Source organism: Hakea prostrata, chromosome 5 (assembly GCF_041222555.1).
Source record: "Hakea prostrata isolate BN-2017 chromosome 5, UWA_Hpros_2, whole genome shotgun sequence".
NCBI lineage: Eukaryota > Viridiplantae > Streptophyta > Magnoliopsida > Proteales > Proteaceae > Hakea > Hakea prostrata.
The window spans coordinates 32,742,450-32,759,021 of NC_142604.1; the positions used below are offsets into that span (position 1 = coordinate 32,742,450).

At 36.8% G+C, this 16,572-nt stretch overlaps 1 protein-coding gene across 3 annotated transcripts in view; it reads left to right on the top strand.

Moving 5' to 3' along the window:
- LOC149015838 (RING/FYVE/PHD zinc finger superfamily protein) overlaps positions 1-16,572 on the top strand; it is a 43,991-nt gene that overhangs the window by 15,968 nt on the left and 11,451 nt on the right. For all 3 annotated transcript variants that reach the window (XM_089155952.1, XM_089155950.1, XM_089155951.1), the window contains exons 6-7: positions 6,760-6,862; positions 15,824-15,936. In XM_089155952.1, coding sequence (XP_089012078.1) covers positions 6,760-6,862; positions 15,824-15,936 — 216 coding nt within the window. The remainder of the gene's footprint in view (positions 1-6,759; positions 6,863-15,823; positions 15,937-16,572) is intronic.

The following is a 16,572-nucleotide window of genomic DNA, read 5'->3' on the forward strand; positions in this document are numbered from 1 at the left end:
CACACACAAAAAAAAAAAAAAACCCGAATGAAATAGGTAAAAACCCTTTGAGTTTTTAGGGTTTCAAAATAGGAGGTTATGCTTTGATGTTAAAAAGACAAGAATGCCCCTTCTTTTCAAGAGAAGCGTTTTCCCTTTTTTTTTTTTGGGTTAGAAACACCAATTTAGTTTCTTAAAGTGGGCTCAAAATTGTGCCAAAGCATTGGTTCGTTTTAAAAATGGAAAAAACACAAGAAATAAGCTGGATTGCACATACATGTTTCAGTTGTTTCTGTTCCAAAAATGCAACAAGCCACGAGAAACAAGAAACATGAACGTTGCCATACAACCACTTCACTGACTCTATCCTTCAATAAAAGGAGGTTGTGCTTGTGTGGAGACTGTAAGTGGGAATCAGGATTTGTTGGGATGATGGTTTGATTGCCATTTATGGTAGGAGTTTCTTCCCCTTCTTTTCAGGGGGGGTTCCTAGAAACTGCCTTCTGTGTACATGTCTCTTTATTACTACAAACTTATTCCAACAGGAAAAAAAAGGAAAATAAAAGAAAAGGGAAAAATAAGCATGCAAACAAACAAAATCCCTTTTTTGTGTTAATCATGGATGGTTTAGTTAGAGACATGCAAGATGTCTCTTTATTAATACAATCATATCAGGGAAAGAAAAGAAAAAAGAAAAAAGAAAAAAGAAAAAAGAAAAAAGAAAAAAGAAAAAGAAAAAGAAAAAAAGGACAAACACACACAAACAAAAGCCCTTGCTTGTGTTTATCATGGATTGTTTACTTAGAGACATACAATATCAGGTTCTTTGGTGTATGCTTTTTGCTTCAATGTTGTGTTGGTGGATGAGACAAAAGCAAGGAACTTTGCCAAGTTAAAGAAATGGAGGTCGACCTTCGGATCAAAAGGCCTTGAGATAAGTAAAATAAAGATGGAATACATGATTTGCAACTTTAAATACACTATGATGGTGAAGGAGGCAGACAATGTTTGATTATATATAGATATCTTGCAGTGATTATTTTAGATATTTAGGCTATATTGTAGATAAAGTGATACCGGTGATGTTTCCCAAATAGTTAATTATAGGATCAATGAAATGTATAGATGCAACTGGCATATGTGTGATTTGATATATTCCTTTGAAGTTCAAAAGGAAAATTTGTAAGACTGCCATTTGATTGGCTGCAATTGGCTATTATACATGGTGCAAAATGTTGGGCAATTAAGAAGCAAACATGTAGATAAACTGAAGTGGTGGAGATGAGGTTGCTGATATGGATGTGTGGCAAGACTAGGAAGAATAAATAAGGAATTGCGATACACAAGCTGATTTTGGAATATCCCCTATAATGATATCCTTTGAGAGAGACATTTGAGGTGGCATGGTCATGTTCAATGGAAGCCTGGGATGCATTGGTGTGGAGGAGTGATCAAATTCAGATTGAAGGATCTAAAATGGCTAGAGGCCGGCCTAAAATGACCTAGTAGTTGATAGTTTGGGCCTTGTCTCAAGTATGGCCTTCAATAGGTAATGGTTCAAAAATACATCTAGAATGTCCTTGACCCACTCGTTAATTATTTATTGGTTTATTTTATTTATATTAGTTTTCTGTTTTACTAATTACTATAACCAAAAGGAGTGTGAAAATATAGTTCAAGTATGGCTTCGTAAGTCTTTCTTGTCATTTTGGGTTGATATAAACGAGTCTTTTTTCCTTGAGAAGTTGAAAGTTATAACTAAAATGTATAAAGAATTATATGGGACGTGGGGCATCTCATCACCTAAGCATGTAGGTGACTCTCCAACATCTTGGTTGTTAGGTGTCTTAACTAGGTTCTCAACCCTTTCCCCTTCTTTTTCTATATCGTGTATACTGCATTAACTCTCCACCTCTGGCTTTGTTCTGTTCTGTACAATACAACTACTGTCACTTGGTCCAACTGGCTGTATGGACTTTAGTTACAATTCTTCTTTCTTTGCAGTCAAATTGACCACTTTTATAAATATATAAGATGATTGTAGCGTAAAGTCAGTAATAAATAAACTGCGTAGTGGAAAATGTTTTCATGGGTCTCTAAAACCAACAATCTCTTTTAGACTAGGCTTGGACTAAAATAATTTTAATTCAAGAAGAGTGCCCCAATAGGTTCTCATAGTATCTCATATTACTTGAAAGCACCTGTTGCACCAATAAGATGTTTTGATTAATTAGATCAGCTTCGCCTCTGTTTTCTCTGTAGATATAGAAGGTGATGTAGAACTTGTGCTGGACCGAACCAGCTTTAAATAGGCCATCTGTACCAGGTCAAATCTGCCAGCTGGTCTCCTAGAAGGACAAGTAGAGGCCAAGCAATGTTGAAGCCCTTATCCGTGGGTGATAAGAGTAGATCATGTAAATAAGACTAAAGACCTTTTTATAAGTTTCTAAATATGTTATTTCCGTGGTTTGTACATATCTTGGTTACCATATATATATATATATAATTGGTTATTCTCAGCCCTCAGATTTTATGAAATTAATTAAGGAAGCTTTGCTTTGCAAGATTCTCTTGTCCCTTGCTTGAGTGATAAGAAGGGCGATGACCTTGCTGTTGAGAGCCAAAATACAATAGTGTTGACAAACCTAGCTGATGGATCTGAACTATATTTATCCCTCTTTACTTTCCAAGTTGTTTCGTTGCTGCCTCCCTTGTTCGAACTTTGTTGAAGCCACGTCTTAGTTTACTGATTGAAGAAGAACATCAGGTTGAAGTTATCCCATTTACAAATGATTAAGCTGCTGTTTTTCTACTTCCATTTGAACCAGGTGTGCTGTTGAAGTTTTAATTGAAGCAAAACCATATACTAGCTTCACCTCCATCTCACAAATCTTGTTGGGTTTATTAGACTTCCATGTCATCTCATCTCCTATTTATTGATCCATGATTCTATCCATCCCTTTACTTGATGAGACCTTTCAGTACAAGTTTCTATTTTGGTGAGTAAGGGACCTTTTCATCCAAATGTTGTAATTAAGTTGAAACTTGCAGCAGTTGGTTTCTACCATACAAACTTCAATTAAGCCCAGGCTGATCATGCTTCTCTGAGTATTGGTTTGGTTTAAATCTTAAACTGATTATTTGTATCCTTAATGCTATTCCTCTTTTTGTGGGTTATTGGGATTCAGCCATCCTTGATCTTAACTTTACATTAGACAGTGTTTCAGAGCAAATTTAAGTGCTCAATTGGCCTTGTGCTAACATTGTTGTTGAAAGAAACGATTGTGGTAGAATGGCTTATTGATCCATGATCTCAAGCCCTTTATTTATAATAAAGTGGAAAGTAGACTATTACAAGGAATAGAAGTTTACATGAATGCAAACTCTAATTTAACTCCTATACAAACTCTTATTAGACTCCTAATAGAATCCAACACTCCCCCTCAAGTTGAGGCATGGACATCACACATGTCCAACTTGACCAAAAAAGTATAAAACATCCTGTCCAGGTAAACATCTGCAATTTGATCTTCAAACTTATAGATTACGTCTGCCTTATAGACTTCCATTTGATTTGTCCTCATCTTTACTGCAACTTTATGTTTCCAAGGAAGAACGCCCAAGTAAAAAAGTAGAATCTTCAAATGTTGAGAAGACTAAATTTCTGCACAAATCTGAGGGAAAATATTTTTTTGGGGTAACAATAGCTAGGGTAAAACAGCCAAAGTGAAAGTTTTGATTTGTAGCAATGTTAGATCTTTAAAGGGAAAGTTTGCCAAGGGACAATCTCCAAAGGTAGGGGAAAATTTGTCAAGATAAGTGACAATCTCCAAAGGTAATAGAGATCAAGTTCTGCAAAGGTCAAACGACAAGTCTTTTGCAAGGTTAGATCTCCGAAGGGAAGATGTCAAGTTAAGGGGCAATCTCCAGGGTTAACAGAGATCAAGTTCTGCACAGTCAAAAAGATAGCTCTATAGCAATGTTAGATCTCTAAAGTGGAAGATTGCGAAGGTAAGGGACAAACTTTCAAAGGTAACAAAGATCAAATTCTACATAAGGAAGTCTACATGAAAGGCTTTGAATTGTAGACATCTTCAATCTCCCCCTCACGTGTAGTGTTTACACGTGGGAAGATAATAACAAAGGAAATTCCAATGGGGAAACTTGGAAAGGAAGAAATTGTAATGGTAAGATAAAAGTATCAGGAAAACAAATCTAGAGAAAATGACAAAATTTGAAAGGGGGTTGACCGAGCCTACAGTGCCATTAATGAAGGTCTGATATTACCGAATGGACCGGATTAGAAGATGTAGTCAAAGCAGAAGTAGATCCTCCAATCGGCTCGAGCAAATAAAGTCCATTTACCACGACCAATCTCCTTCCCCAGATCCTGAAGTAGCTAGGTAGGAGTTGGTAGGAGTAGTAGAGGAAGCAGTGGTCGAGGCTGTACCGGCAGTAGAAGACTGCATAATACGTCGCAGAGTAGTGAACTCCTGCGAAAAACCAACGTCTGCAGAGGGTGTGGTGGAAACTGTATCAGAAAGATTAGCCTTTTGTTTTCCCTGTCTTTGTGCTCGTTTTTGCTCAAAATCAGCAGGCTTCCCATGCAGTTTCCAACAATTTTCCTTGGTATGATATGGTTTGTGACAATGCTCACACTTAACAATCTCCTTAGCCGGATCAGATTTAGTGCGAACAGACTGTAAAGCTGATTTCTCCATAATAGGAGTATGAAGCATGACTAATTGACGACTTTCCTCACACTGAACAAGAGCATAAGACTGTTCTAGTGTAGGAAAGGGAGAACGACTTAAGACTTGCACTCTGATCTGATCGTACTCCACGTTCAAACCTGCCAAGAAGTCATATACTCGAATCTTATCAATGTACTTCTTATATGTCGCCACATCATTTGGATTAGTGGGGTGATAATCCCCATAATGATCCAACTCTTGCCAAAGAGATCGCAACTTAGCATAATAGTGGGCCACAGTTAGTTCCTTTTGGGTAGTCTCATGAAGCTTCTTTCGTAGCTCATAAACCTGTACATCATTCCCCAACTGTCCATATGTTTCAGTGGTAGCCTTCCAGATTTGGGCTGCAGTATCAAGTAATAGGTAACCCCGGGCAATATTTGGATGCATAGAATTCAAAAGGAATGACATAATAAGAGAGTCGTTTGATATCCATTTATCCTGTAAAACACTTGCGGTAGTGGGTTTGATAGTAGTGCCCGTAATGTATCCAACTAGTCCTCTTCCAGCAATAGTCAGGTAAGCAGATTGAGACCAGATCAAGTAATTTGTGCCGTCAAATCTTACCGAAAGAGAATGAAAAGTGGAAAAATATTCGGATCCAGTGGGAGCAGTAGTATCATCAATAGTTGTCATGTTGACAAAATTATCTGCAGTTCTTCAGTCTTCACCCTTTTCGAAGTAACTGAAACGTCGCAGAATGCAATAGCCAAACAACTCAGACAATTTTTCTCTTTTTTTTTTTTTTTTGAAAATTACAGATATGCCCCTATAAAACTGGAAATTATAAATAAGTCCCTGGAATTTTGGAAAATGATAATAAGGCCCCTAAAAATTGCAAATTACGCATAAGTCCCTGTAGTTCTGCTAATTTACTAATAGGTCATTGAGAGAATTCAAATTTTCAAAATAACCCCTCCTTTTAATTCGATAGATTGACGGTAAGTTAAAGCACCACAAAACATAAACTCAACAACGATTCAATCTCGATCTATCACAGGGACTTTGGCAACGAAACTGAGACTTAAACACTAGAAATTGCGAGAAAAATCAGAGGAAAACTCACTGGTAGGCGCAGGAAGCAGATGCAGTAGTAGCAGAGTGTTTTTGTCTGCTGTTTCGACTCCTCTTTTTCTGTCGATTGCACAGGAAGCAGCGGCAGTAACTGGAATCAGCTGGCATTAGCAGCAGCGGTGGCAACAGGAAGCAGCAGCGGCGGTAATAGGGAGCGAGATTCTTCTTCTCTTCTTTTTTTTCTTTGGTCGATGGCTGAAGCAAGGATTAAGCAGATCTCTGTTAGGTGCGATGGGATGTTGCAGATGAAGAAGAGATGTTGCAGATGAAGAAGAAGAAGCTTAGTTGCAGCGGTGATTGTTCTTCTCTTCTTCTTTATATTTTTTTTCTGGTCTTCGAAGTTTGCAACAGAAAAGATCGTGCACTGAAGAACAAGAAGAAAAAAAAAAAACTAATCGCAGTAACTAAAGAACGATGGTTTCGATGGGTTTGAAAGAGAGAAAAAAATTCTAATCGAATTTAGGCTCTGATGCCATGTTGAAAGAAACGATTGTAGTAGAATGGCTTATTGATCCATGATCTCAAGCCCTTTATTTATAATAAAGTGGAAAGTAGACTATTACAAGGAATAGAAGTTTACATGAATGCAAACTCTAATTTAACTCCTATACAAACTCTTATTAAACTCCTAATAGAATCCAACAATTGTTCCTCTATTCTGGAAAATTTTACCCTGACAATTGCCAATTACTGATGAGAAAAAAATATTGTAACTGTACCTTGCTACCTGTGAAATTGACGATCGAGAAATTAACTCCAATCAGTACTCTTACTAGCTAGTAGTCAGTAGTTTGCTGTATTTATTTCTGCAGCTGTACAGCTTGATTGCGGTTTTGACCAATAATTTTTAGTTGTGCAAGTAAAAATAAGAAAAGGCCTATATACAGTTAGACTTATATATTGCAATTCCTTTAAATGTGATGCCTTCAAATTGAACTAATGATTTTGACAGGTTGTAGCATTCTTGGGTATGCTGGTTTACAAATTTTATGGGGAGGAGTTGAGGGAAATGTTTGGCTATGAGGAACACCCTTACGGATTTTATGCGATGGCAGGTATGCTGTCTCTAGCCATATACAATGTATTGGTAAATACATTAGATAGTTTTTTTTGTAGTAATATTGAGTTTACATGCTTTTGAGAGTGCTAATTTTGGGGTAACTTCGTATATTTGTTGAAGTAGATTGTAATTTTTCATTAACCTTGTACAGCAGTATTTTCTTCATACCATGTTCTTGTAGTGTTTTCTTCATATTATGTTCTTGTCGTAGCCTCGTAGGTGTTTTTCATGATCCTAGCATACTGTACATTGCAGAGTATACATACAATTATGATGTGTAAGTGCAATGCTGCATTTTTGTTCTTATTAATTCAACTACACCTTTCCCATTTAAATGGGGTATCCTATGTGGACACTTTTGCTTTTGTGCTCTTTTTAGAGCCTATTCCGTACTTGTCAATCCAATTCAGTGCATGCCTTTACTCATTGCTTCTACTTTTGCCATTTTATCTTTGCCTTGCTTTTTACTCTCCCTTAGATCATATTGCTACCCCTTTTCAGTGCATACTATCTCCATTGCACATTAACTAATGAGCTTGCCTCCTCAAATGAAGTTTCCTCAATTTGTAATGTACTAGGGCTATGATCCTAGTACCTGTATCAATTCATTTTTTTCAAATCTGTCTCTAACATTGAAGAATCACATTTTATATATAAAGCAAATAGAAACTCGTGTAAATAAAGACTAATTCTCTAACCAGGAAATTAGCTAGAAAGAATTGGAACCAATTATTTTATGTAGCCAACATTTAAAATATATATAATAAAATACGCTAAAAGAGATCTTCCTTTAAAACTTCAAGGAAAGTTCTATAGGTCTGTTGTTCGACCCACTATGGTATAGGGAGTCGGGCAATGTAGAAGTAACATAGCTTTGGAAAGATGACAATGTTAAAATGGATGTGTGGTCAAGCTAGAAAAGATAAAGTGACGATGAATGTATTAAGGAGGATATGGGAGCTGTGATAATGAATGACAAGCTCTGAGAATGTCGTCTGAGGTAGTTCGGCCATGTGTGACAGAGGCTTGGGGATGCCCCCAGTAAGGAGGAGCGACTTGATTTTGATTGAAGGAGCTAAAAGAGCTAGGGGCACTCACGAAATGATCATAGGTGAAGTTTGTTTAGAATGACATGCTTAGTCTAGGTCTTGTACCAATAATGGCTGCTGATAGAGTCTATTGTAAAGCAAGGATCCACATTGTCGACACTATGTAGCTGAGACTTTCTTGGTTTCTTTGGCTATCCTCTTTCCTCTTAGTGTCATCTTCCATTTCTCATTTCCCCTTGTTTTGTTTCTCTTTTTTCTTTTCTCATTTCTTCATTCTTCTTACTTCCTTTTCTCTTTGTGGTATCATCAGTTTTCCATATTTTGTCTTGATTGTATTCGTGTTGCCAGCCTCATTTATTTTGGATGAGGCTGAGTTTTTGTTTGTAACCTCAAATAACATAATTTCTAAAATTCTAGGAGATTCATCACTCAAAACTACACCCAGTTCATCTTCTTCTGGATGCCCAACTTGAATCTGCTCATTCCATCCATTATAGCCTATGTGATTTAGTTTGAGATCATGGTTTCTAGGCCTATTGGACTAGCTGAAAAACTAAATTGGACCAAAATCTTGCTGGGATCTTGTTTAGTTGGTGCACCTTTTTTTGGTTGAAAGGAAACCAAGTTTCAGTTGGAAGCATACTACTATCATGATATTATTGAGATCTCACAGGATACTGAGATATTCTAGATTTTAACTCGTATCCAATCGTGTGTCATAATTCACCCCCCAAAAAAGATATTACTGAGAGCTTGCCGAGTTCATGATCCATGCCAATGCAACAACACCTAACTCGGGACCCTGGCATGTATGAATGTTCTAGAAGCATGGATAGTCTTTTCATGTAATTATATTGATGAGTTCTCTCTACTTCCATCTCTTTCCTTGATTATCTTATCATCAACTAGAATGGGAAAAGAAAAGGAAATTGAATTTCTTCTGGGGGTGCAGTGTTTTTATTTTTTGGGTGGGCAGGGAGGAGGACGGAGCGGTAAAAACAAGGAGGTTTGAAAGAGTAAGGCTTGATGGCAGTGGTATACCAGGTGAGACCATTAACAAGCATATCATACTAGCATTATGGGTGGCAGTGACAACTGATGAATCTGAGAAGGTCGATATTTGAAGGCACATGGAGCATAGAAGAGGAAGGAAAAAAAATCTGGCCGAGGTTATTGGAGAGCCACTGCGAGTGATAAAAAGGTTCCTCTATCATGTTTTAGACTTTGGATCTTTGTTTCCTTCATCAAAGATTACATGATTTCTCTTTTACTTCACATCTTTATAACTTTTTTTTTAAATGCATTGGGTTGATGCCACAGACTGCCCTGCATACAACAAAATGCACAAGAAGCTAAATGTTAGAATAGTATTACTAGATTATGTCCTATAGTAGAGTATAATAAAAACAAGCAATAACTCACTGTGATGCAGATCCAAAACCAATATGGGCTTTGTTTCAATGGGATAACCCGAGGGATGGGATATGTATATGTCTTGGAACCCTAATCCTATGAGTAAGCCTTCTAATAGGCCACCTTTAAGGAACTAAACTAGGGTATCTAGGCTAAGTACGAATTTAGATTTATATGCTTTAGTTGATTTAGTCAATTTTATTTTAGTGGCTTTATTCAATTAGAGGTCTTGTGACCACTTGAAATTTCACATGACTTAATTATCTTATTTGAACTTGTTTTTCTTTTTTGAGTATGATTGGTCCATACTAAGTAGGAATAAGACCTGCATGTAGGCTGATATGTCCCCCTTATATCCCCCCATCAGATTAATATGGATAAATTATTGATTTTTGCTGAGTGCAATTTAGGCTTCCTGCTTTCTCTGCTTGTCTAGTGCGTAACAGTCTGTCCGGAGCTTGGTGAAAGACATCCAGGCTCTACTTTGTAAGTGTATCCGGTTGTGGGTTGGAATTTGCCGAGTAATTTCCAAACCCCTTAGTTGCTGTGGAATCAGTCTGCTGCCTTCATCCCTACAAGTTGCTGCATTGAGTTTGCTACCCTGAGGTGAATCATCCGTAACCCTTTCTTTCCTCTTCTTATTTCAGTTTTGGAAAACCCCCAATAAAAATTGCCTACTCACAGGCCACAGCCGATATACTCCTTTGGGGTCCTTCAACTCCACCCAAACTTGAACGGAAGTCTATACACTCCATTTTTAACCTCCTAGAAAATATTCACAATCCATCTCATTATCAAGAAGCCATAAAAAGTAATCTCTCTGTTGACATTCCGAAACCTCCAATTTTTCAAGAAACCATTTCCACACATAAGATTTATTTATTTATATTGTGTGAAAATTTTAATGACAGCCCAATGTCTTTGCCATATATTATAGTCACCTCACGAGAATGCAAAATTAGCAAAGACACTGTTGGAAGTATGATTAAGGTTTCCTAGTTGGAGTAGACTCCTCTTTCAGTTATATCTTTTTTTTTTTTAAAATTATTATTATTATTATTTTTTATATTCTTTATATTGGTTTCATATTTTGTGTTAGACTAGGTTTCCTAATACCTAGGATTGGTTTTTCTATTCTATTTTCTTTGTATTTCCTTATCCTACTCAAGAGTAGGATTTACTCAGATTGTAACTATAAACACCCCATTGGGGCCTATGAATGATGATAACCTTTTGAGCAATAATTTCTTCAAATTTCAACATGGTATCAGAGCCTAATTTCAATTAGGAAAGAAAGAGGGAACTAGAGGAATAAAGTCTCTCTCTTTTCCATCACCTTGCCGCTGCCTCACTGTCGTTGCCGTTGCCACTCCATCGCTACGGCTGCTGCTGCTTCACAATCACCCTCCCCAAAGAGAGAATTTTATTCTCTCTTGATTCTCTCCCTTTAAACCCACCACCACTGCTGTCGCTGCTCCCCGAAACCCAGAAGCCATCACCCAAACTTGTTGCCATCGACCACCATACCCTGTCGAATGATTTCAGCTCCCATCGCACCATTCCAGCAGCATTGCCCAGACCTGCAACTCATCCTTCCGCCTCTTTTCTGGTTTTTTTCTTCTAAACGCTGCAATCTCTCATCCAATGAACCCATCGACCCAACCCAACCCAACCTAAACGTTTAAGTCCAATGAGTTCTATTTTTTGCCTTACAAATCCCTCTTCTAATCCCTAATTACACAATTAGCCCCTCAATTTCTGTTTTTTTTGCCTTCTAGGGAGTTATTCTATAAAATCGAATGTCTATAGGGGGCTTTATGGAGAATTCCAATATTTACAGGGAGTTCATTGTGAATTCCAATATTTCTACGGGTCCTTTTGTGAATTTTCATATATTCAGGGGGTCTGTCTGTGTTTCTCATATATTTAGGGGTCTCTTTCATAAATTAAAAACAGGTTTGTAAGGCGCACACCAAAAAAAAAAAAAAAAAAAAAAAGGAAGAAGAAGAGAGAGATGAGAGTTAGCTGGACCATTCATATTTTGTCCTTTTCTCTAGATTTCCACTGTGCTTTTTTTTCGTTTGGGTTAGAATATTTTTTTATTATTATAAAATTTCCCTTTCCTTGATTTCTATCCATACCTTTTCATGCTACTTTCATCTTACCATTACAATTTCTTCCTTTCCAAGTTTAACCATTGGCTTGAATTTTGTCTTCTAAGAATTCTTTTAATTACATTCGGGCCATTATCGTACCTTGGTGGACCACCATATCATTTAGGGATGTCCTTTGTCATTGTTTTACCCACGTGTAAAGCTACATGTTAGGGGGAGATTAAGATATCTACAATTCAATGTTTAGTTCAAAGTAGTATCTATATTTTTCAAGTCATTATTCGAATGCCTCTCTTTTAGACTTCTTTATGCTGAATTTGATCTCTGTTACCTTCGGAAAATTGTCCCTTACCTTGGTAATCTTCCACTTTGGAGATCTAACATTGCTATGGATCTGATTTTTTGACCTGTGCAGAACCTGATCTCTGTTACCCCTGGAGATTTGCTCTTTACCTCTTGACATCTTCCACTTTGGAGATCTAACCTTGCTGAAGATTTGGTGTTTGACTTTTGTAGAACTTGATCTCTATTACCTTTGGAGATTGTCACTTATCTTGACAATTTTTCCCTTACCGTTGGAGATTGTTCGTTTATTTGACAAATTTTTTCTTTAGAGATCTAACATTGATACAAATCTAAAGTTTCACTTTTGTTGTTGTACCCTAGCAGTTGTTACCTCAAAAATATATTTCCCCTCAGATTTGCGTAGAAATTTGGTCTTCTTAACATTTGAAGATTCTACATTTTTCTTGGGCATTCTTCCTTGGAGACCTAAAGTTGCGGTGGAGATCAGGACAAAGCAAGTGGAAGTCTATTAGGCAGACGTAATCTATAAGTTATTAATGAAGTTTGAAGATCAAGTTGCAGATGTTTACTTGGATAGATGTTTTATACTATTTTGGCCAGGTTGGGCATGTATGATATCCATGCCTCAACTTGGGGGGAGTGTTGGAAGTATGATTAAGGTTTGGAGCAGACTCCTCTTTTAGTTATATCTTTTGTTTTCTTATATTCTTTATATTGGTTTCATATTTTGTGTTAGACTAGATTTCCTAATGTCTAGGGTTGGTTTTTCTATTCTGTTTGCTTTGTATTTCCTTATCATACTCAAGAGTACAATTAACTCAGATTGTAACTATAAATACCCCATTGGGGCTTATGAATGATGATAACCTTCTGAGCAATAATTTCTTCAAATTTTAGCTGACACCCTTTTTGTTATCAATGAAATTGCACAATAGTCCAGTCTGTTAGTATTTTCCGTTAAGTCATGGTTGCATGATTTTGTAATTTCTAAAATATCTTATTGGTAATATGTTTCTGAAAAGGAAAATATAAGAGAGGTTTGGGTTTTAGGTAAAGAAGATGGGAGAATGAAGGGGATGCATTGGTTCCATCCCTTCAAAACTCAGATTTCTGCATTCCCAATCCCCCCCTTCTTTTTTGGTCAATGCAATCTGCTATATTTGAGTAACGAATGTCTAATAGAACCAGTTTTTTTTTTTTTTTTTTTTTTTACTTTCTGTGTCCATCTTTTAATCTTCCCATTCAATGATGGTGTTGAAGGGTTTTGTGAATTGTGATTGTCCACTGAGGAAGGATCACTGGATATGGGTCTCCAGAAGTAAAACTGTTGCTGACAGAAATCCAGAAAAATCAAATTGAATATCTCATCAAAATCTGAGCAATAAATCGCTGGAGTTGTAGCAGCAGGAGTTGATTCCTTGCTCCCTAATATTCTTTCAAAGAGCTTGTTGATTTGCTTTTAGATATCATACAAAGGGGTACTAGAGAGATAACAACAGAAGGTTTAAAGGAGATTAGGAAGAAGAAAAAAGAGCAAACATTTCAGAAATAAACAGGATTTGGAAACCTGAAGTTTGCAAAACTTGTGCATTCTGTGTCTTTTGGGCTTGGGTTTGGACAAACAGATTTAATGAGATTTAGGACTTTTTCTTGATCTGCTGCTCTCTGCAGAAGTGAAGGACAAGGTGTTTGGCAGTGTATTAATTGTTTTATGAGGATAATAAAAACAATAAGGGGTTGAATGGATTTAAGAAAGTGGTGAAATTAGTTTCCTGGATACTGATTGTTGCAAACATCTACAAAAGATGAGTGGGTGATTAGGGTTAGAGAGGGAGGAATCTTATTTTACTTGATACACACCCACACCCACACACAAACACAAAGAAAAAAAAGAAAAGAAAAGAAAAAGAAAAACAACCTAGGTTTTTTTTTTTTTGGTAGAACAACCTAGGTTTGGTTGCAGGTCTCGGACAACATAGAGAAGGGAAAATGGAATGGGGGATGGTGTAATGGTCTTTTCATGTTTACACTTGGCAGTTCTAATAGAATATGGAGTGGTATTTGCGAATTTTGCATTCACTTGGGGTGATTGTGATTTATAGCAAAGATATCCGGGTCCCTGTGGGGGTGTCGCACATTGGAATTGTTTCAAACCTGAAACAATACACTATTTCCCACCCCATGCATACCCAATTAATTTTGAGTCGATCATTCATCCCACAACCCTCCTTCATATATTGCATTTCAACACACCAACCATCTCATTCCTATAAATTCCTAAAGATGCATCATTCTTCACTCCAAGTGACGAACAACTTAACCACTCTATTTCACAAGAAATTTTAAACTCTTCATTATAATTGCTCCCCAACCACAAGAAAATCGATATTGGGCAAGCCTACCATAAACAACCAACTTGAGCTGGTTATGTCTAGAAATCCCATAAGTAGCCCTAGTTTGAATGAAAAAAATCGATATTGCGCTAACCTACCATAAACAACCAACTCGAGCTGGTTATGTCTAGAGATCCTATAACTAGCCCCTAGTTTATCCCAAGACGAGAGGGTATACAGGTTTAATATCTCAGATATCTCTGTAATATGATAATATCTATGGATGTCAAACGATATGGTATCAATAATGCGGTATGGTATCAGTATGATATGGATAATCAATACCTAAAATCGGAACATACCTTATTCTTTTGGTATTTTCAGTTGCAAATTGTTACAGTACTGTGATGGCATGGGAAGACAGTATGTGCACGGTATGAAACATTATGGTATGGTTTCAGACTTTCAGTATATAAATAGCATGTGGTTTGAGAACTGTATAAATGGTATATACCGTTGGTACCACAGCTGAAACCATTACTATCTTACCGCGCCATGCCGAAATAGAAATATTCTTTAAAAATCATAGTGAATTGTTTCTGAAACGGTTCAGAATGACACAGTTTTACAGGGGCGGTTTTGGTTCTATGGTTTTGATACTAGATTCACACTCTTAGTAGGCGGTTTTGGTTCTATGGTTTTGATACTAGATTCACACTCTTAGTAATATCTAGGCGAGATCTTGGAATCCTTTTATTAGAGATCTTTACATGTGCCACTCAGAAAACATGCCAAACATGAGGCACCTCCTCAGAAAATCATATTTTACATTTAGGTCCTTCAAAACTAACAGTGCTAAAAGTTTCAGTCAAGGGTTGCTGTGAAATGACCTTTATACCCTTGATTGTTGTGGGTATAATGGAAATTACAATTTTTCCTCAAAAGTTTTATTTAAAAAATCACTTGAAATTATTTTTAATTTAGGTCAATGGAACCAATTGAAGGTTGTTCTTGGCATGTTGTTCAAATGCTCAGTTGCTGAACACTTGGCCATGGAGTCACAAGTTCAAGTCCTGGAAACAGCCTCTCTGGGGACAGGAGTAAGGCTGCATACATCTAACCTCCCCAAACCCTGCTAAACACTGGAGCCTTGTGCACTGGGTATTCTAATGGGAACGATCAACTGAACTGTATGGTGTCTCCAACCAGAAAACGAATCAGTTAGCAGATGTGGGATCCAAATGAACCACGACTTGTTCTCAGTCTCTGTTTTTGGTCTTTGATCATGATCTTAAAGAAGCGATTACATATAAAATTTTTGATACAATAACCCTGTGTCAGGTTCTATTCAGAACAATTAGGCTGAAATTTTATCAGCTATTTGATTGTTTTCTCCCCATGACCAAAAACCAACCCTTGAACACATTAGTTTTTGTGTGATACATTTAGAACAAATTGTTTATTACGCTGACGATGATACAAATTTCATGGCTTGCTTCCTCTCCTTGTCCAATTTCTAGTGGTATGTCACATGGTGATCTCATCCTTGGAGACATTAGTTTTTATTTACATACTTGACACATCAATTTTATTGTTATACTGATTGTTAGAACATGAGCATGATTTCAATCTTTGTTTCTTTGATATCTAATGTTATAAAAACTTTGAAAGTCTCATTCTTCACCTAAAAAGTAAAAAATAAATGACAGGTGGGAATCTAATCTTCTCTCATATTTTTCAGTTTCAGCTATTGTTTTGGTTGGATTACTCTATGGGTTCTTCATAGCCATAATTTGTGGCCAGAGGATCAACGAACGCCATTACCATGTTCTAGCAAAACAAGAGCTGACAAAGGTAGTACTTCTATCTAATGGAAAAAGAATTAGATGAGTTTCCTATTTGCAATGAATGTTTTTTGGACAGCCCTTGAGACTTCTCTTTTTTTTTTTTTTTTTTTTAATTATTTTTTCTTTCTCAATGAGTTATTGTACACAAATGCTCTTTTGGAAAATTAGTTAATGATGTGATGAATAAAATTAGGAGCTTAGGGAGACAACCACATGCTAATGAATCTGAATGATGATAAACTACAAACAATGTCCCCTTTTGCAAAGTAAAATTATGCATTTGATTGACTTCATGTGGGCGTATCATATTGCTGATAGTCTGATACTTGACTTTAAACTTAGAAAATGGAGCTACACATTGATGAGATGTTTCTTCCAACTAAGTTATAGTTGTCATGGTGGCAAGATGATCCAAGGCAGTGGACAGCTGTCTAAGTCAAGGTTGTCAAGGCAGCAAGGCGACCAAAGTGATTGGGGCTCTGTCTAGGTGATTAGGCGAAAAAGCGGCGCCTAGGCGACAATAAGGCGACCAAAGCAGTTGGGTCAATTTTTTTCAATACAACTACTTTTAAGCTGATAAATTATATTATAAGCTAAACAAACATTCAAGAATCACACTCATCTAAAAAAAAAAGCATTCAAG